Source organism: Vollenhovia emeryi, unplaced genomic scaffold (genome assembly GCF_000949405.1).
Source record: "Vollenhovia emeryi isolate VEMERY1.0 unplaced genomic scaffold, V.emery_V1.0 DF939152.1, whole genome shotgun sequence".
Taxonomy (NCBI): Eukaryota; Metazoa; Arthropoda; class Insecta; order Hymenoptera; family Formicidae; genus Vollenhovia; species Vollenhovia emeryi.
The window spans coordinates 124,223-146,161 of NW_011967214.1; the positions used below are offsets into that span (position 1 = coordinate 124,223).

General features: G+C 46.2%; 1 protein-coding gene across 1 annotated transcript in view; it reads right to left on the minus strand.

The window, feature by feature from the left end:
- Positions 1–14,958, minus strand: part of LOC105565394 (transcription factor AP-2-epsilon-like) — a 92,778-nt gene extending 77,820 nt beyond the window's left edge. The window contains exon 1 of the mRNA XM_012018550.1: positions 14,666–14,958. Within this exon, the coding sequence (XP_011873940.1) occupies positions 14,666–14,941 (276 nt within the window). The 5' untranslated portion in view covers positions 14,942–14,958. The remainder of the gene's footprint in view (positions 1–14,665) is intronic.
- Positions 14,959–21,939: the final 6,981 nt, after the last annotated feature.

A 21,939-nucleotide genomic window follows, 5' to 3' on the forward strand; every position in this document is an offset into this window, starting at 1 on the left:
GTTGTCTTAGGCCGGCCTACTGCCCAATTCGAGCGCGTGGCGAGATGTGCGCGTAGCAATATCGATCGCCAGGCGTTCACATCTTGCCACGCGCTTGAATTGGGCGGTAGGCCGGCCTAAGACAACGATTTTTAATAATTAATTACTCGTTAACTATTACGAAAATTGTAAAATGGTACAGGACTTTTCCGTTCATCTCGATCCGTTCTACCTTCTCAAAAATTTTGTCGGATATGGAAAGACTCACCCTGTATAAGTGCGCCGAGAATATTTTTGTCTCCTTTCTGAGGGTGTGCATTTCATCGGATGTATCCATAATTTAATCGGAAAACGTGATCGGAAAAATTAACCATATCGGAAACGCTATTTAATTGGTTTATCCGATAAAAAGTTTTCTCAGTGCAAGTTAGTGACTATTCACCGTTTTCAGTGATAACCTACTGATCGATTTTCAGTGAGTTCGAAATTTGAATCGCAGTTTGTCACGCGGAATAGATTCGAAGTGCATACAATGAAATAGGTTTGAATCAAATTTATCGCGATGCAAGACACCGTGCCCCATCGCGACAGCAAGAGTAATCGCAGCATAACACTCGCAAATATACACGACAAGTATGAATCGCGGCTATTGATAGCGCTTGGTCAAAACTTGAAACGCGATACGCGGCGGTTGATTTTTCATTAGCAATTCAAACTGCAACACGATCTCCAGCTTGTAGATATCGTGCCGAAGATATCGAGGATATTATCGAAACAATTACATAATATTTCAGTGGGTAACGAATTAAAAGAACGTGTCGTCGTATTTCGCCAGAAAGTAACGCGACTTGGCAATTTCTAGCTTATTAATATTGACGAATGTTTATTATTGTTCGTTGCCGGTTCGTTCATTATCTGAGCGCGTTGTCAGGCGCCCGTCTTTTCTTTGACGGCTCGCTACGCAGGTAATTTGGATCCAGAAAACTTAGTAATTACTATGTAAATCGGCCCGCGCTTTATTAAGGTCGTAATGTATGCGTCTTATTTCGTGCTTGTTACCGCATACCGGGCACATGAATGTGTCCGCCAAATTGGTTCGTACGTGTGGGTGTAATTTGCAAGTTATCGGGAGTGGCCTTTAGAATTGCGGTACAGTGACGGTAAATAAAGTTGGTCGTTTGTCGAAAAATTGTTAGCCTTTTGATAGATGTTTGCGGACCGTGGAAAAGAATTATGAGGCGAAACGATTCTTATAACGCTGAGGAAAAGTGTCGTTTTTCCGCGACATTTTCCCCCCCGGCAAGCTTTTAATCCGCGTCAATCTTGGTGCGGTGCATTAATTCACTACGGGTTGTGTCGTCAAAAAGCATCTGCGTTTAAATAATCAAATAATTTTTGCCCATAATTATTACCCGAACCGAATTAAGGCACCATAATGAATGTTTTAAGAGAACGTGCTGTCGCAGACACCTGCAAGCGCGCATGCGTAAATACAATGTTTTTAAAAAATTTTTGAAAATTAGGCTACTGTGCGCAAGATTTATGACTCGCTTCACGCCTTGCAAGTAACAATTAATTGCAAAAATTATTCTTAATCAATCTACCCTCTTTCCACGCCTTCCAATATTCTCTTATTACTTTTTATTATATAAAAACAAAGAAGGAAATATTTCCACTGTACAATATATTTATTTTTCGTAATGCAATATCAATTCCGTTGTAAATTAAGAATTTGCAAAGTAGCGTAGTCTCTCATAGTAGCACAATCGCGGGATGCAAAAATTGAGGAGACCGGACTCGGCTAAACGTCGCACGTGAAGCGCTTAAGGAGACAAGCGCAACGTCATCGTGATGAAACGGCTGCTTAAAACCTCACAGTAAACATAGACTTTCTTGTTCCACTCCGCCCACGGAATTTTTATAAGTCAATGCCGCAACGCCTTGCCGCTTTGCCGAATATATTTGACAAAAACTCTCAAGACGTTTCGACATGCCGTAACCGGAGTGGTAAAACTTGACGCGAACGAAATGCTACGGCAGAGTACGCGACTAGCAAACTTTTTTAAACTTACCTTAAGAGGATAAATAGATTTAATCGGGAAAACTCGGGACCGAAATGTTGTAGTGTTTTTTTTAAATAAAAACATTGGCCAGTGTAGGTCGTTTGCAAATTACATATCATTACCTGAAGAAATCGCGCAAGAGGCGACGTAACAATTAGAAAAGGAAGGGGGTTATCTCCCGCGTGATTTGCATATCAAAGGCGCAAATCGCGGTAGCCGTAGAAATGTAATCGCTCTGCCGTTTTACAGCCAAAAACAGCCGGCCGCGGTTTATCGCGCGCTTTAACGCGCTCGATCTCGCTGTCCCATTTTAACAGAGCCTTCACACTCTCTCGTAAACACGAGTGTCAGTCGCGTGCTCTCGTTTCGCACCGCGGAATGCAAAAAGTACGGGCTAGCCGCGTTTCGACGAGGATGGAGGGCAAAGCGCAAACGCGCTAATAAAATGACCGCGGCGGTGGCGGCGCGGCGAAGAAACGTAGGACTGCAAGAAAGGTTTTACGACGACTCTTACCCACGTTTATTATCCACCGCTCGCGCATACTTCAGCGGCCGAAGTTACGTCTAGTTAAAACTCCGCGCGCGGTTTGCGATCGCAGCCGCACGGTAAAACGGCGGAATATCTCTCGTGTATGCGCGCGACGGAGGAGAAATTCAAGCGACTCCCTGAAGATCATGCGAAGTTAAACGGGTGACCTTTTCGCCGCCACCCATCAAGCCGGCCCCTCCGGGAAATATATAAAACGAAAATCCACGGCTATTCCGACGTGTCGCTTCTCTATGCGAGCCGGCGCAAAAAGACTTTTATCAAAAATTGGATAACAGAGTCCGGAGCGTAATCGATGCAAATCCCTCGCGTCGATAAACATCGGATTATCTCGCTTCTCGGCGAAAAAGTTGGCCTTACACGCGGAGAAGAAGGTTCCTTTGGATTTAGTACATTCGCCAGTTTGCCGATTATTAATTTCCTACATTGGTTAGTTAAATAAAAGTCCAGTCAAAATTCTAAGGTAATCTGTTCGATTTCAAACCAACTTTTTTTCTGGGCGTGCGCGGGGTTTCAAAACGGGGACGGATACGCCGCGGCTACTCGCGCGGTAATTCCGCGAGCGTGAACTTGGTAATATAAGCGACAGATGCCACATCGCGACGTACGTATTTTACGTTTCGTTAATATCCCCTCGGTGCTTAGAAACGGCGCGCTCCGGTTCCGCCGAGCGGAACGAGATGCGCATCACGCGGAATATATCGCCGCTCTCCCTCTTCATTTATCTTCGCTGCCGCCGCCGCCGCTTCTTCTTGCATGATCATGTGTACCTAATTCCGTCCGTAGATCCTGCCGCGAACGTGATATAAGCGACACGCGCTGCAATCACCGCGTGTTTTATTGTACGTTGCGTTTAACTGACGCTGCGGTTGCGGACGGAGCGGTCGCGGTCGCGGTCGACGAGTGATACCGGACGCAACGACAAGATGCGGAATGCAACTGAGTTTTTCGCAGACGGCCGAGCTATTGTCGTATCAATGAGAGATCTCGGCCAGAAAAAACGTTTTATTTGGCTGAGACTGGAATCTCTAAGAGAATTCATATTTATTTCTTCAAGTCTAGCGAATGTTTTAGTACAAGTGAATAAAAAGTTAGTGGATTCAAAGAAATGTGATTTCAACGTATCTCATTTGTTTAATCCGAGGGATAAACCGCTGAGGGCATCGTAGTGTGCAGATTTGCGGCATTACTGGGCATTGCTAGGCATTTTTTGGGTATTATAAAGATAAAATAAGATAATAAGATAAAGTGATGCCACAAGATTTCGGTCAGACGGTTTTCTCCTCGGTTTAATCTAACTGAATCTTTCTGGGTGCACTGTGTTTCGCGTACGTACAGACGCACCTACGTTCCGGTGTGCCAAGCTTTCCAAAGTTTGAAAAACCGGTTTAAGCATTCGTTATGACTAGAGATGAATAATTTATGTGTTGCATTCCCCATATTATATATTAGCTATCTTGAGACGGATATTGATTCGCGTTAAACGATTCATTCGTTTGCATGATACGTGAAGAGTGTCAGTAAATAACGGACCATTACTACTGCGCTTCCTGCCGTACGTTTTAGATTTCAGAATGGAAACTGTAGCACTTAAATTTAACAAATACAATCATCCTTTTAGATACATACATGATACATCATTTTTTACATGCCTCAGTGCTCGAATTGGTGAGACGCCCGTCTAGAATGTAGGGAAGTCCAGGTTCAAACCCCTGGCTGAGGTAATATTTTTCGCGATAAATTTTCTGTACTATTAAAAATGCCTTGGTCAAGAAAACACTGACGTTACATAATTTTTTAGTTAAAAGAATTGTTACAGAGGCTTCTAAAGTGTGGAAATTAATTGCATTTCCCCATACTAACATTTTATTATACGTGCAGCAGAGCATATATAATATCTTATAGTGATATTATGTAAAACAAATATTTCAAATGATAAAGAAAGGAAATTAATTGCCAAACTTGAAAAGTTTCTCTGACAATTCTCTCCAGCTATCTGTCCCGGCAATGTCCGAAGGAGAAATAACCGACTTGCCCGGCAGCAGAAATCTTAATGGCATCTCAGCATCAATGTAAGCGTTAGATTCCCGAGTCGGCTGGCATTAAGGCGACAGATCCTAATGCGTAGCTCGAAACTGCTACCCTTATCATAGATAACCGTGCGCCGTCGTATTTCAAACTCGGAGGATTAAAATTCATCTTGCGCTATCGAAATTCACTATCGAGAGATAAACGGCGGCCAGCCGTGTGTTTCTACCGCTGGTCTAAGCGCAAAAAGGCGCGAGCCAAGTGGAGCAGCCGGCTCTAGCTACCGGGCCCTAACGCGCAACCGCGGCGGAGATAAACCGGCGATCGTAATAATATATGGCGCCGGAGGTAAAACGCCTGTTACGCGGATAAATTTGCCGGCCGCGCTGTCGTTTATTGGGTTCGCCGGAGGTTGCCGAGCCGCGGGTGTGTTTGCGCGCCCTACGCGAACGGGATTTAATCCAGATCTTTACTGCCTCGCGGGAGAAAAAAAATCTATCCCGGAGGTAGCCGGGGCGGAGAGATGCGCGCCGAACGCGACAGAGAATCCCCGAGTCTCTTCGAACACCGCGAACAAAACGCGCTCGATGCCCTGACATCTTTTTCTTCCCTCGAAAGCCTCTAAGAGGATTTGCGGGAATCGCACCGCTCGAGAGCCGCGCCAAGTGTTCAGCTAAACAGCTGAATCGGCTGGTCGCTTTGGATTATCTGGCACATCGCACGCGTTGGAATTGCTTAGGATGTTACTGTGCGTTATCTACCGCTGGTGTGGCAAGAGATAATTCTCGACAAAATTTCAGAATTGATGACGCAAATCCAGTTCGAGGTAAATTCGAAAGGACAGACCGGCAGGAGTGCCTGGACGTTTCTATATTCTATAATTATAAAAATGTCCAGGCGTTAATATCTGTAATTATAGGATATAGAAAAGTCCAGGCATTCCTGCCTGTCTGTGTTACATGTGTACAATTTATCATTTATACACGTCTAACTTTTTCAAATGCAAGTACCTTTTCCACAAGGTCGTGTAACTACGTTTTCTTATAAAAGAATTCGTGTCTTTCTCCCTCGTACACGTATATCCTATTTGCATAGTCTGCAAATTTTTTAAATAGAACACTGCAAAGCACGAGTTCAAATTCCGATAGTTCGTCGGTGAAATACGATATGATCGTTAGTCGTCGTCGAGAGTTTCGAGTCTGCGGAAAGAATCCCTTAGTAGCGAAAACCAACCGATGATTATGCACTTTTTATTATCGCCTATAGTGTTTGCCCCCTCGGCAAGTTTCCTGGTTGCCACGTGAGAAGTTGAACGCAACGCGGCAATTTCGATAATCGCTCGCAATAACCGCCGGCACACCATTCTCCTTGTATACATAAAGCTGAAATTGCGATAATTCACGCGGGGCTTTAAAAGTATTATTAAACAACCATCTCCGATCCTGCGTAGATATTCATCTATAACTTCATTGTTGCCTTCGTGATGCGTATCTGCATCGGCAAGAGTCTTTGTAATAACTCAATCCTCGCTGGGAAAGAATTTATAAGTATATGCGCGCGATACCTTTGCATAGATCACTTCAAAGGTCGAGATAATTGGAAAAAATTAAATTGTATAAATAACAATACTGTTACAATACTTCTCGCATCACAGAGCGTGTATTCACGTATTGCCGTGTAATATCTTTAACAACGAATAAGTTTAATACGAAGCTTAATATGCATGTATTAAAAATAATAATCTCAACGATAAGAAAAGTAAATAGAACGAAACAACTATTGATCGGGCAACCGGTAATCTTGCAAATCACATAGAGACAATGCAAATTTTCCGATGATAAATGCGAAAACTCTCAGACCGAGAGGCACGCGTGCGTATGATGTACGAGGAAGATTTTATATTCGACTGAGTAATAGCGGCTCTCGGTTAAATGATTTGCAAAAAAAAAAGATCGTAGCGTATGCGACGCTGCGATACGGGATATTAATTTTGTCAGATTCGCCGTCTGCGCACGCGGAGCTCGCTTCGTCGGGAATCGCGGATCACACAGCGGTAGGATGAAAAGATGAATTAACGGAGATGATGCCTCATGACCTTGTCTACGGTGATAGGTATGTGACGCGCCTATAAATAAAAATTCATTACGCACAGATAAAGTCACGAGTCTCACGATTCCCCGTCGTTGTGTCATAATCAAGGAATTCGCCGCATTCTAATACAGTGTTGAAACAGAAATTGTGCGCGTCACAGCGTACGACGTACTCGTATTCGTCTATTTCAGGCCGGTCGTACATTGGTCGTACCGTAGTATCGCAAGGGTCGTAGGCTGGTTCCAATTCGACGTTGATTGGTCGAATCTATAATTTGCGAGGCTTCCCGAGGCGAAAATCTGTGTTAAACGAATGCGCAAAAGATAAGCGTAGTACACTTGTAGCATTTAAATATACTGAAAAGGCCAGTGGCTCCAAGAGTTGCTTTTCGAAGAAATATGACTTTGGAGCACGTTGACGATACGTCTGGCCGCAACTCGTGGGCCGATTGTAATTTGGAGCATTGAGAATATGACGCAGAGCATTCAAATACGGAATACAACAAAGAAATTGAGCATATGTCGTATTTAATGAAGACTTATATAACTTGTAGCGAATTCGGTTGTTTGCACTAGTGGGACACCCTGTATAGCATCCATACGATTTCATTTTCTTAACCAAATACTCTTTGAGCATGTCTTTAAGACAAAGTTAAATATAAAAATTGACTAGAAATAGGCCTTAGTGTGCACTCATTGTCAGTGCGCACCAGTGCAAGCAACCGCATTCGCTACTAGATTTTCGCCCCGGGTTGCGACGCTACGATTCGATCAAGAACCGGCCCCAGGGGTCTGTTATCTTCATTTTCATCGCGACGACACGAAACACACGAAACTAAAACATTACGGTATTACACTATAAAGCGTGTGTAAACGAAGTTACGTAAACGATACTTAGCTTGCTGAAACGCGCATTACGCGATGAATTACGTTGCAGGAAAGATCACGCGAATATCGAGATAAGGTTACAGGCATCCGCATCGGAAAGCGCGTAATGAAGAACCAAAGCTTGGCTGTTACGTCGCGGCCGTAAGGGTCAGGCCGCTGTAACAAAGCTTCGCCAGGAGTTACGTAAGCGTTGCGCCGTGAAGGCCGGCAAATTGTTTTCGCCGACAAATATCAAGACGCGATTATCGTAGCGGTGTGTCCGCTTCCCCCCCCCCCCGCCCCTCTGCCCATCGAGCGCGAAACGCGAACGATAACCGGAAGCCCGTAATTTTCGCTGATCGATCGCCTTTTCAGTGGCGTTACCGCAACCGTCTATCCCCGGGTAGATCGCACCGGAAATCGCACGCGCATCGGCGGCACGCCGGATTATCACTCACCGGGGATTTTCAAGCGCTATCTTCGAGGAGCTGCGAACAATATATCACGGGCGCGATGTGCGCGCGATCGTCTCGCACCACCTATCATTATCCGCGCTGCCGCGGGGATGATTTATCTCCCGGTCTTTAAACTACCGCGTTTCGTGCCTGCATTTTTTTTTCCGCGGGCGGTCATTATGCTGCGCGAAACGAAAGTTCGCCGCGACAGTCGTCGCGCGAAACGTTTAAGATTTACGAAGATTGATCTACGATTTTAAGTGGCTTTGAGGAATAATCCCGGCACTTGACCCACCGCGCGCGCGATGCATACAGAGCGTCCCCGAGATATACGATCTCAATCTTAGCGATGGTCCTCGAGGGTTTCTCGACTGAAAGACGTCGCGCTAATAAATTTCAAATTGTGAACGCTAGAAGCTGTACCGAACGCCTTCGTCGTCCCTGAAGAAAACGTGATTTCGTCTTCGACAGTGCTGAACGTGAAGTTCGAAGCACCCTATATGCGTGGCTGCGTAGATAATTATCGCAGAAAATTGGGATGTACGATAATGTGAAACGTGACAAGCTGAAGATCAACGGTATGTTTATATAATGTATATAATGTACATTATACAAGAGAATGTCCAATTTTAATTTTATAGGTTGCGTTATGGACGATGTTATGCGGCGGTTTCTCCTCTTAATGGAACAAGATAACGGCACTTTCCTGTGGCCATTATAATCGGTAGCTGGTAATAATATCCAGGGAGCAAAAAAAAAGTAGCGGGGAGATGCGCACGTTAATATTTTAAAAAGTTTACAGTAGATTCGAGGAGCACATTTTCTGATGATCTCGATATAATCTTTTTTTTCTCGAACGAAATCTCCAGCAAAATCTCCATCCCGATAACTTTGATAGTCTTTTAACGTTAAGCAACGATAATAAAATATGAAGGTAAAAGATTTTGTCCAAACTGAATTGGAAATCTTCAAATTGTTTGTTCTCGGACGTTAATTACCTCGTATAATTACGTTCACAAATCTCTCCAAAGAAATAATCGAGAGGTAAACCGCTGAGGGCATTGTGGTGTGCAGATTTGCGACATTACTGGGCATTACTGGGCATTACTAGGCATTACTAGCCATTTTTTGGGCATTAGGCCTTGATGGGGCATTATAAAAATAAACTAAGATAATAAGATAAAGTAATGCCCACCGGGCATTAGTGGGCATTGGTGTACAAGATTTGGCCAGCAGTTTCCTCTCGAAAAAAATCAAATCAAGCTTGATAAAAAAACAAGTGCGAATACAGATCGTATTGCTAATAAGGCTACTTTTTCCAGAATCATTTATAAAATTATTATGCGACTTAAACTGGTACGGTGGATGGTCGAAACGTCGAAACAATTTAAATAAACCACCTGCCGGTTGAGGTCGTGTAATAATTCTTTCTTTCGTTAAGTAACTACGGACGACAATGTTCCTTCTAGTCATTTATAAAATTATTTATTAAATCAGGGGGATTACAAGCTCGTGATACTAAATATCAGTAATTAATTAAAACTCGTTATTCATACTTACTCGTACACGATATCGATAATCACGTTGATTATCGCCTATTAGTATTCGGTGTTTAATATATATTCACCGTTGCGATGTAAAATATCGTTATTGAAATGTTCTTCTTTCTGCCTCCGCGGCGCAATTATAAAACGAAGCAGACGGATAAAAACGCGTTAATACACAATAATTGTCTTAGTCACTCAAAAAAATAGCTTACTAACGCAGGTAGATTTCTAGGTGTAGTAACAAAAATTTATCGCTGTTTTGTGTATCTGTTAGGAAATCGTTTGTAGCCTACGAAATTTATAGCAGCGACATTTTATTAATACCTTCCGGAAAGTTTAGGTTTTATGACTAAATATTAGTCATTCGTATTGGATAGAAATGAATCTCGGTACCATAGCTAGAGCAATTTTTGTAAGGAATATAACTGTTTATGTACCACGAGCAAACGTTACATCGAATGGGCGTCACGGAAAGACTTTCTTCCTAATATTCGCTGACAGTTGAGATAGAAATTCTGTTTCTGTCATTTAAATCGATTAAATACAAAACATATGCGATTTCGCAGTATTGGCTATTCATTTATATACCCCGGTTATTTTTTCGTACCTAGAAAATTGTTGCTGCGGTTGCAAGATCATTTTCAGCGGTATGTTAACACCATTACCCAACGGAGCTCGAGTGAGCCCTGCTGAATTATTTGTCCGAGCGTATTAATTACCGTTGCGCGAGATCCCAGATCTTGGGATCCACTCGCAAGGTATGAATTATTGAAACTTTATTGCGCGCGGCCGTGTTCCTTGTTTCTCGCGAATTAAAGTGGCATCTCGTTGCGAGAAGTTGCGAGGTTCGACCCATCATGAGAGAGGGTCTCGCGCGCGCGCACGCGCGCACACACACACGTGCACAGAAAGGACTGTTCGCCGCACTGTACACACCTTCGCTGTACTTGCGCCTTCGTGGTACGTGAAAGGCGCATTAGCCTCACCTTTAATCGCCCGCAAGTCGTCGGCGAGGCCGATTACCTGCAGGCCATTAAAACTGTCATACGAGGGATCTTTCGGCGATCAATCGCGGTGTTTACTGGCCTCTTAACGAGACGACATTATCCACGTTGAGCGAGCGCGAGGTTCGACGGGCGCGATTTTAGCCGCGCGCCGTATTTTTCGGGGCTCTCACCTGCTACGTGCGGACAAAATGGAAATGATTCGCGTATTTTAGAAGCTGCGATAACGATGATCGACGCGTTCACCGTTACGTCACTCGCAGCATTCATATGCGACAGCTTTCTCGACACGTCCGCGCGTACAAGTTTCTTATTGTCGGTTACCTCTTATTCTACGGTCCCCGGAGAAATTTATTAACTATTTATTAAACATTAATAATTGTACAACGCCGTATAATTCTCTCAGCGGCGCATCATGTCGGGCTGCACCGCACGATGGTGGCCTAATCGTACGAATCCGCATTATTTCACTATACGTTATTAATCTTGCTGTCCAATTACATTATTAACTATGATTTATCATTATGGTTGTACCTTTGCGCACGCTGGCATTAAGATTGCGCGATAACGCTGCTACGTTGAATTATCAAAGTTAAGTTAAAGTTGGTCACATTTAAGAACCGCAGTACGAGACGTACCCGAAGAAATTTATCGTTGATAATTTGTCAATATATAACGTATTTATGTATTATTGCCTCTTCGTGTAGCAATCGATAGGAAAAATATTAACATTTCGCGGGATGACTTTCCCTTTCCTATCGTGATCTGCACAAGATTTTACACACGAGATTTTTATTTAATTGACCTTCCAGTTTCTATTTTCCATTACTTTGACAATCGTCTCCCACAGCGTTCAATTTCAATATTAAATTCTAAATTGATCTAAATTAATCTCATTCATAACGTTTAAATAAAATTAATTATGATAAAATTTAGGAAAGACTAAACGCTATGAATTAGATTAGTTGAGATTAATTTACATTTAGATCAATTTAGAATTTTAGATTAAAGGCACAGCACTTTCCCCCGAGTACAAATAAAACGATCGTCGATTTTCATCCGCAAAAGGTTAACGATGATCATTAAAACTAGAATTCCCCGAGAAAAGAGACTATTTCCCAAACGTCGCCGGTCACGAAATGTTCGCCGAAAGAACGCCGAGCTAATCTTCCCTCATCACGTGCACGAGAAGCGTGAAGCTACCTAAGGTAACTCACGGCATCGTTAGACACCGCGAAAGCGCCGATTCCGAGGATATAATTAACGACACGAGCCCGAGTCGGTAGCGAAGGCTATTTTTTTCCCCGCTCGCGCTCGCGCGGTTGCGCGCCGCCGACTCGCAAACGCGGTTAATGGAATACCCGATCGCCGCTCCACGGACGGACGGCGGGATCATCGGCGTAGCCACCACGTGCTTGGTGCACCGTGCGCGGCGCGATGCGCCCGCACCCGTCACGTCTCAGGATCGCACGCGGATTTTTCCCGAAACCCGTTTCGCGCGGCGCGTCGCGGCCTCGTCTCGGGCTCGTGTCCTACGGCGTAGCCTACGCGGCTTATCGACGAGCTCGTTCTTATTCTCAGGTCGATCCTTTTCAGGTCGATCGTAGGGACGGACCGTAATGGCGAACGATGAGCGAAAGACGAACGGTGCACTCGCGACTTGTACCAATCGGATTGCACGAGGGTCTCGGTGATAATCTTTAATCTTCTTCTTACAAAATCAATTGCAAAAATTGTGAGGCCTCATATATTGGTCAAACCGAACGACACCTGGCTACGCGTGTCAAAAAAACACTCCAATGACATAAAGAAACATCCTAACAATCATTCGGTGGTCAGTGGACACCGCGCATCAAGCGGACATGACTTTGATCGGTCATCCCCGGAAATTGCACGTAGTGAGAAGCTATCAATTTAAAAAATGACACTGATAATCTTAACCCGATATACGACAAAATTATTAACTTGGTTTAGTTTATTTCTCAAAAGCATCTCTGGCCGTCTTATAGCGAATTCGGTTGCTTGCACTGGTGCGCACTGAGTGCGCACTAAGGCTTGTTTACAGTCAATTCTTATATTTCCGAAGCGTCTTAAATATTCTTGAAATATTTCGTAGCCAGTAAAATGATCTGTATAGCATCCATACGGATTGTTTTCTGGCTAAATCGCTTTGAACGTGCATTTAAGACAAAGTTAAGTATAAAAATTGACTGTAAACTGGCCTTGGTGTGCACTCGGTACGCACTAGTGCAAGCAACCGAATTCGCTATTAGTTTGTGTCTCCTATATGTTTATAACGGTTGCCTGACCTTTGAATACTAAAATGACTAATCAATCTTGGTCTTACATCCCTCGGCTACGGACATTAGTGAAAGTGTACTCTTAACACAGAACTCTATTCCGCTAAAATGCGTTTTTACTTGTATTTGACGTAACTCCGTAACAAGGTAGGCCTACAATTATTCTGTACAATGCCTGTACGCTTCTCACGTAATTTATATGTAAAACACTTACTCTTAGCTCCCACTTGATAAGGACCTAAACCAGAGGTCGAAACGTTAGAGGTCGATTGAAATTTTTGAAATTTTATCATTATTAATACTGGCAATCTGAAGAAACATACTTGTTGATAATCTTCAAGTAAAGATTTCTATGAGATGACGATCGATTCTGCTACATAACTACACTAGTGCAGCAATTCATGTCACGCTTATGCGTGCGAACTGAAGTAATTCGTTATAAGATATATTATATAAATAATAAATCAGGCTCTTGACACTCAATAGTACTGGAAAGTCCCCTATTATGAGACAGGCCCCTAATATGAGACAGCGGAGTTTCTGCTAGATGAATAGGCATGATCTGGTGGTTCGATCATGAATTTATTTCCCTTGCGGCGAAATCTGTTCGGTGGAAAATCGATTGCTAGATCGTGTAATCGTTGCGAAATAAGATTTGTGTGATTGATTTTGAAAACCTACTATCTCACGTTAGAATCCTATCTCATAATAGAGGACTTTCCTCTATTAATGTTAGTTTATTAAGCGCTCGGTTATTTCTGTCCAGAGATTTTATATATTATTTTAGATCCCAATCACATTATTGATTGACGACATTACGAGCAATTAAAATACTAGCCGTCTTGCAGCCTGATAAATGCAGCTTTCCTTTGATAGCGGTACTCTATAGAGCACGGAACGACGCGCATAGACAATAAAGTCATTAAATTTATAGCGGCCGAGAGAGAGAGAGAGAGACAGAGAGAAAAGCTTGGGCAAACAGTAGAAATGCGCATCGCATTTTGAATCGTGTCAAGACTCCACAATGGGAATATGTAATGCGAATAATAATCGCGCGAGAAGGGCACAACCGGCGATGCAGATCTCCTAAAGTGCGAAAGAGCACGCATTAATAGCCGCGTATTATTGTAGCCGTGGATCCGACCATCTGATTTGTTGCCGAGTGTCAGAATAGGATACGCTCGCGGACTCTGAAACAGGTATAACCGCGCGTAGGCGGGCACGTCAGTCGACGGCTGCTCTCTCTCCTACCACGTGAGAATTCCGTCTCCGTGCAGCGCGGTTGGGTTCACCAATATGTTATGGCTGTCGAAAAATTGTGGGAAGGAGGTAAAATATTTACACTTTTGTGCAAACATGTTAAAAAATGAGGGAAGAAAACGAGAGCGTTGTTAAACATATAAATATAATATCGGTGGACCACATTCGTCGGTAAACGTACTTAAAAAAAAAATTAATGCTAAAAAGTCACATAAATATTTGTGTTGTGCGATATTTAATTACCAGCCTAATTAAGACGCGAATGTTCGAAAGCTCGAGCTCGGCGCATTTCTTCGTAAATTCCGCAAATACGAAATAAATGAAGAAATAACTTTTTAACAACATCGTTAAGAGCATCGCATGCCCTCGATACCCCGTTGGAAATATCTTTCCTACCAGGCACGAAGATACCGTGACGAGAATTTCTTTTCGCGATCGCGAAATATCTGTTGTACCATCGTCCGTTCGGAATTCCGTTTCGGCGTGCGACTCGATATTGCTGAGGGGGGGAAAAAAAAGACTCACGTCGTCCCTATCCTCTCGGAGCTCGTCGTCGGGGCTTCCCTCGAGAACGAAGCCGACCTCATTGTTGTTCCTCGTGAGCGACGGCAGCTTCCTCGGCGTCAGCTCCTCGCCGTCCGTGTCTCTCTTGCGTTTGCCGTGCTCGTTAAGCGCGGCCTCGTGCTCTTCCAACATGTCGGTGACCATCAGTTCAGACTCGACGCTCGTCGGGGATACGACCTCGTCCAACGGTGACATCGTCGTCGTCCGGTCGGCTTCGCCGGTCTCCAGGACGGACATGGTGGGCTCCGGGGTCCGCTGATGATGCCCGCTACCTCGCTCGCCGGGGCTCGCGCAGATCCGACGAGATAGTTGCCGGCCGCTGATAGGCGACAGCGAGACACCGACAGTGGCCAGGTGGGTGCGGACGCGGGCACATAGAGCCTCCTTTCGTCGTAAAATGTCGCTCGTTGCGCGACCAATTAGCGGAAGTCGCCAGAGATTATCGGTTACTTAATCCCGGAATTTCAATGAGCTCGCCATCGTCAATTGGAAAGAGATCCAGAGGTCGGAGAGCCCGTTTGCCAATCCCGACGACAATGACGTAAGGATGCCTCGATAATGAGACATGAGAGCCTCGTGTACACGTGTTAAACTTCAATTCGATCGATACATCTCTGTATATGCCTGTCGTTACGGCCGGCGCACGGCGCGTATATCATCCGGTAATGATTGTTTAATGAAAGAGGAATGCGCATGGGTTCGCTATTGCCGTTAAACTTTGGCCAATTACGAAGATCCGATTGTCAGTAATATCCATGTACAATTGTCGAGTCGCATCGTCGGCGGCAATCTCCTCTGATTATTCCTTGATGGCATAATGATCGTCCATTAACCGGATAAACTCGGTTTATTTAAGAGAAATATCAGCAGGCTCGCGGTTCAAGCCGCAGAGTCGCGCGTCGTTAGCGAAACGTTCCTGAGGAACGTCTCGTAAGGTTTTTCATCGGGTTTCGCCTTGACTCCGCGATTAAATTTCCATACACGATCCAGGCATTAAAGCTGCTTTTAATCGTGGCGATGTGCTCCTTGCGATCATCTCCGTTTGATGATATCTGAATTCAGAGACGCGCACGAACATTATACGCGGCTTGCCCGTACGATAGTTTTACGACAGGTGGCACAAATCAATGGCACGCTTCGCGCCGCAAAACGCGCACGTGCGCAGCGCCTACCCGGGGGAAAAATTGTCGCAAATGGAAATTCTAGCGTGTCACTACTACGAGGCATGAAGCTTCGAAGTATCCATGGCGATACAATGGCACTGCTATAATTGTATGCAAATTCGCTGTCAAACGTAACTTTCACTGCCGCTGAAGAGCCATCTCGGGAGGAAACCACGGGGCTGTTCTCGACGCGCGTTATGTCCCGCTCAATTAAGAGAGCTCAAACGTCAACGGTATTTGCGAACAGCTGTCAGCGCGCCGTTCGCCGTAGCTTCGACATCTCGATCGCGCGACGACGAGTCGCCGTTCACGCGTCTCGTCTCGGCAAGGGACTTTGGACGACGCAACTCGGGATTGTATAATAGTGCGAGACTGCGCGGGCGATCGCGGGCGCATGTCAGTCACCGCGCAGCGCGGGACAACGATAATCCGCGGGAAATTATTGTAATTTTGACCTGAGACCGAGCCGCCGCGGGACCTCGCCGCGCTCGTTGCGTGACAATCTGCCGCTTACGTCAAGTCCTGTCGCGGTTAAAATACGCGGGGACAGTTCAATGCCTCTGTTCTTGCGTCACCGATCGCCTCAGGACCGCGTCTCGCGTACACGCGATGCGTCAGCTTTCGAACGAGTTTCGACGAGGCTCGTTTCGTCGAGACGATCGTCGAGGGGGACGACCTCGCGCCTGCCTGTGCGCGCATTCAACTCTCCGGGCTCCGCGCGCGCGATACGCGCGGTCTCTCTCCCGGTCCCGCGTTTTTCCCCGCTGAAGCGGCTTTCGATCGGATACGTCGACGCGTAATTAAGAGGCGTCGTCGAACACGGATTTTCCTCGTATCCGGACGCAGTCACGTCGCGCCTCTCATTCAGGCCTGCTTTTTCTTTTCCTTTTCGCCGTCGACAGAGTGACTAATGAATTTGAGAAAACGATCGGGGAGATCGAGCGATCCGCCTTGCGAGTCCCCCTCGTATCTCGGGAATCTTCGTGCGACTCGATCGCGACGCGGGATTATCGGTGTCTCGCGACCGCATCCAATGGCGTACGCTCGCGCGTGTCGAACGACGCAGGAGCCGCGGGCAGCAACCGAAAGTCACGTGGCAGGCCGGTTCCGCGGTGCGAGTCGGTGCCGGCTTACCGTTCTCACAATCGACAGCCTGGCCGCTCGACCCGGCCCGATTTCACCGCGGAATCGAGAGACGCGGACGGTGGTGTTAGGTGGCGGGTTACCGTCCCCTCGATCGATCAACGCGCGCGGCACGCAGGCACGCCGATATCCTCTCTCGGCTTACGACGCGCGGTCGATCGCGTTATTCGATCCCGCGTGATGAATCACGTGTATGCGCACCACGCAAATGGTTGAAATTGCTCGCACCGGGGCTCCCACCTTCTCCGCCGGCGATCGCGAGACTCGAGTCTCGAAAATCTTTGCCGTCAACGGTGGCTGACTCACGCATTACGCACGAATCCGATCTCGTTACGGCTTACATAATTCCGTTCCGTAAGCACTGCGTACAGCGGCATCACCACTTTCCGGAATCCGTCTCACTTTGCGGCGGGAGGTGTTGGCATCCCGCGGCGAGGGCGCGATCGATCAATCGTAGACCACGTGGTCGTGCACTGTCACGTGGGGGCGGAGAGAAGGAGACGACGACGACGACGACGACGACGACGATGACGACGACGACGAAGATGATGATGACGCTGACGATTAACGAGAATCCGCACGGCAACGGAAGGGGTAGCCGCGGGAAGGGAGCACCGAACCAGGCCGCGTTCTGCGGGGTCACTTTCGGAAAAGTCACCCGGTGGAAAGCCGCGGTACGCACTCTTTTAGACGCCCGTGTATTGGTCGAAGGTCGACGAGGACCGATCGGGCGACACCGCGTTGGCGCGCGCGCCTCTCGAGAATGGCCTAGAGGCGAAAAGAGGAAAGGATCTCCTCGAGTGGCGCCGCCCGCGGCAGGAGGGGGCAAGTGTCTCTCTCTCTTTCTTTCTCTCTCTGTCTCTCCCCTTCCCTCGCTCCCTCGTACGTGGAGCAAGTGTTGGAGTTGTACTCCACACGATATGCCCGGTGGACCACCACCATCACCATCGCCGGCGACCATCACCATCGCGCGCGCTACCATCGCGAGTCGTTGGTACCGGTGCGTCCGCGGGCACCAACACCATCGACGGTGCCCAGCTGTCGTGCTCTCCGTCTCGCTTCATCTCGCGACCTCGCGGCCTCGTCGGCGCTGCTTCCGCGCCGACGAACGCCTCTCGAGCTCCATCCTCCCGCTCTGCCGGCCCCCCTTCCGCGTCGTTCCTCCACCGCGCCGTGTTCCTCCTCCTCGATCTCGAGCGTCGTCTCCGTTCGACCGCAGTCGGAGACTAGACCGCTCGGTGTCTCTCCTTCTCCCGCGGCCTCTCGTCGAGTACGAGAGTACGCGGTACGTCCCGAGAGCCGCGGATCGAGAAGGATGGTCGCGCGACTCGAGCGAAACGGACGGCGGGAGGGTGAGAGGGAGGGAGGACGCGGATTTCACATTTTCCTTTCGGTGGGACGTTTGATGTTTCCTCCCGTTCCCCCTCGTCATTCGTTGCTCCTCTGAGCTTCTTCCTGGTCGCCGGGACATCGGCAGGGTAACCGATCCCGCGGGGACGTGCTTGTCAATGAACTCGAGTGTATACTTATCTCGGGCCGCTTTGTCGCTACCTTCGCGGCTGACGGCCGAGCTGCGTGCGAGGGCACGTCGAGATCTGGTTAGATCAATTTATCGGATACCCGAATCTTTTTGAATTTGTTAGATCGCTTCTGAACGTAAAAACTCTCCCTCTCTTCCCCCCCCCTCTCTCTCGTGCTTCTCTTTTCTACCGAGCATCTAATTATCAACATGTAATTCACAGGCAAAGTCCTCTTATTACGTGCTGCATACATTGCGCGATGGAAATAAGTGTATAATTACCGTAATTATTATTACGTTCGACCACGATCTTGGTACGAGATCAAATCTATTCCGCATTAAAAAAAAAGTAATCCGATCGTAAGCACTTGGCATTAGAATTTTATATGAATTTCAATAAATCCCGATCTCTCCGTCACTTTCAATCCCACTTTTTCCTGGCTCTCGCCGGGAAGAACATTGTTGCAAAGCCGTCCCGTGTGCCCGATCGTCTTTTCCTTCAAACGGAGATAAACACGCGGTCGTTCAACTTGCGCGCCGTTTATAAGTTTTCGAGTTTATCCCACGATGCCGATGTTTTTTTTATCGCGCTGCGATAAATCTCGCCTGGCCACAACTAATTTCTCTCTCGCGATACCGAACGGTCACCTCTCTTCCCGTGTTATACTGCGACAGGTATTTTCGTAACGCTGTCCTTCCTTTCATTTCCTCTCCCTCTCATTCTCATTCCCGCATGCCGAGATATTTTCGTTCTGCGTGTCATCGGTTTACGGCGCGTATCTTCGCAACAGGTACCGGGCTCCTTGTCTTTCCTCCGTCGCCGATCGTTACTAACGACGCACGATCCGTCGGTTGCCCTCGCGCGCGATCCACACCGATCAGATCTAACGCTAGATCACTTTGGACCGGTCTCTCTCTTTCTCTCTCGCTACCTACGTTACCTGCTCTACCAATTAGCCTCGCGCACGTAACGCACGCACGCTTCTGCAATGTGTTGCGCGAACGAGGGCTCAGCTAACTACCGAGCCTAAATCTAGTCGTAGCAAGATAATTTAGCGATCGATTTATATTCGAGACTGACTGTCGAGAAGTATCTCGTAGCGAGCGAGGTGAGGGACGACAAAATTAAGAAAAACTCGAAAGTTTATTACGCATCCACGTACTCACGACACAAACGAGAGTAAAACAATTAAGACAACGATCTCGTGCACGACGAATTAAGAGCGAAACAAATGTGTACATATACGCACGTCATAACGGTATACGATATTGCCAAGTAATATTGAAAATTGAAGATAAAGATAAAGAAATAAAATGATGACTAATATATATGCATAATTGATAGGCGCAACTGTAATTAGAGGACGGTAAGAAGTGACTGCGATCAGTCATATCCCCGGCATTATCCGCGTTTCCTTTCAGTATATCGGGACGCACTTGACGTCTGCCCTGCGTGTTTCAAGGTGCAATCGATAAAACGCGATTACACAGCGCGTCGAGACGCGTGACTTATGCGCGACTCGCGCCGTAGAAGGATCGACTCGCTCCATCCCCATCGCACCACACCTTCCGCACCGGTGGCTGATTATTTATACGCGAGATCGGTAAGATAATTGATTCCCCGATTGATATCGGGTAATTAAGAGAGCACGCTTAAATCAATGGCGGTAACTACAGTAAAGCCTGCAGGCTGGGCTGCCGATTGACGCCGTTAAACCCGATCGGATCAACTCGGCGGCAAATGTCAACGGGATTATCCACGCGAGCGTACGCGTCGACGAGAGGCCCGCGTCCGCAAATTGTGCGCATTCCTCCGTGTACGCTGGCTCAAACGTGAGCGGCAACGAGGGCGGTACGAGTCGCTCATTAGGAAAGAATGCGACGACGATATGAGCTACGCCTGCTGCGCTACATAATCCCAAATAACTGCGATAAACTCGTCTAATAACGAATTCGGTCGCTTGCACCAGTGCGCACTGAGTGCATACTAAAGCCTGATTACAATCAACTCTTATATTTAAGGATCGTCTCAAATCCCTTGAAACATTTTTTAACCAGTAAAATCGTCTGTATAGCATTTGTACTCTCTAAAAAGCAATCAGTGGATTATCACTGAAAACAGTCAATAGTCACTGATTTACAGTTGTAAGTATACCACTGCGATTTTCAGTAATATACTTGTCACTACAAATCAGTGACTGTTGACTGTTTTCAGTGATAATCCACTGATTGACTTTTAGAGAGTACGGATCATTTTTTGGCTAAATACTCTTTGAACACTTTCTAAAGTGTTCAGTGAATAGTCACTGATCAATCAGTTTAGTGAAAAGTCATCAAAGATAATCCACTATAAGTATACTATTAAAAATCGTAGTGGTATACTTACAACTGTAAACCAGTGACTATTCACTGTCTTCAATAATAATTTACTGTTTGATTTTTAGAGAGTACGAAAAAAATTTTTATATCGTCATGATCAGGTGTTGTGAGAAATGCAATTTTATTTTTTATTTTTTTCGCGACATTTATGAGCAGCGTTTAAGAAAACGATATGAAAATGCGAAAGCATATAGCGCCGATTTTCAAGGATGATTTGTCGTCAAATACAGAGCGATCGTAATTTATCACAAAACGAGTATTGTCGAGTTTCAGTTAATTCGATGTCGTATTATCAAAATTTAATCGGTACAAAATCTGTAACGGGAAAAAAGTGTCTCCAGGCGAGCACAAGCTGCACGAATATTCGCAAATAATGAGTGATGTATCGACAATCTATTTTCATTTCAATATTATGCGTAATCACATTCCGCGTTAACACGTTTTCCGTGCAATTTTAACGATTGCGTTTTATCGATACGTAAATCCGACTATCGGGCTTCGTCATCGTACGGATGACCTTTTAATTAACGACTTGTTTCCTTTAACGCTGCTTTTACTGGAGTCTTTTTATCGTTAGAAATCGCTTGAATATTTACGTTACTCGATTTTTACGGCCTCGATCGTTTTTGCAACTTTCGCTTTTAAATGCGAGGAGATTAAAAGTTGTAGATGGACGAGTTGGATGGGACTAATTCCATAAAAGCGGATCCGCGCTGATCAAGTTGCGCAATCGGTGATCCGTGTCGATCGCGCCACGCCGACGAGAGCACCGTCGCACGAATCGCTTCTATAATCGTTGCTATAATTACGCGGAATTCGTTGCGGCGATTAATATCGCTTTAACGAACGAAAATATTCGGGTCAGGTGAGCAGCAACGATCGGCGACAACGGGTGGTACCGACGATTCACGAGAGACTGGCCCCCTCGGCATACCAAGACAGATCATTTCTTCCTCCTCCCCTCTCCCCCGCCCTCCTTCTGCTCTCCTTCGCTGTATAAGCACCTGTCCAGATTGAGTGGCCGGTATCTT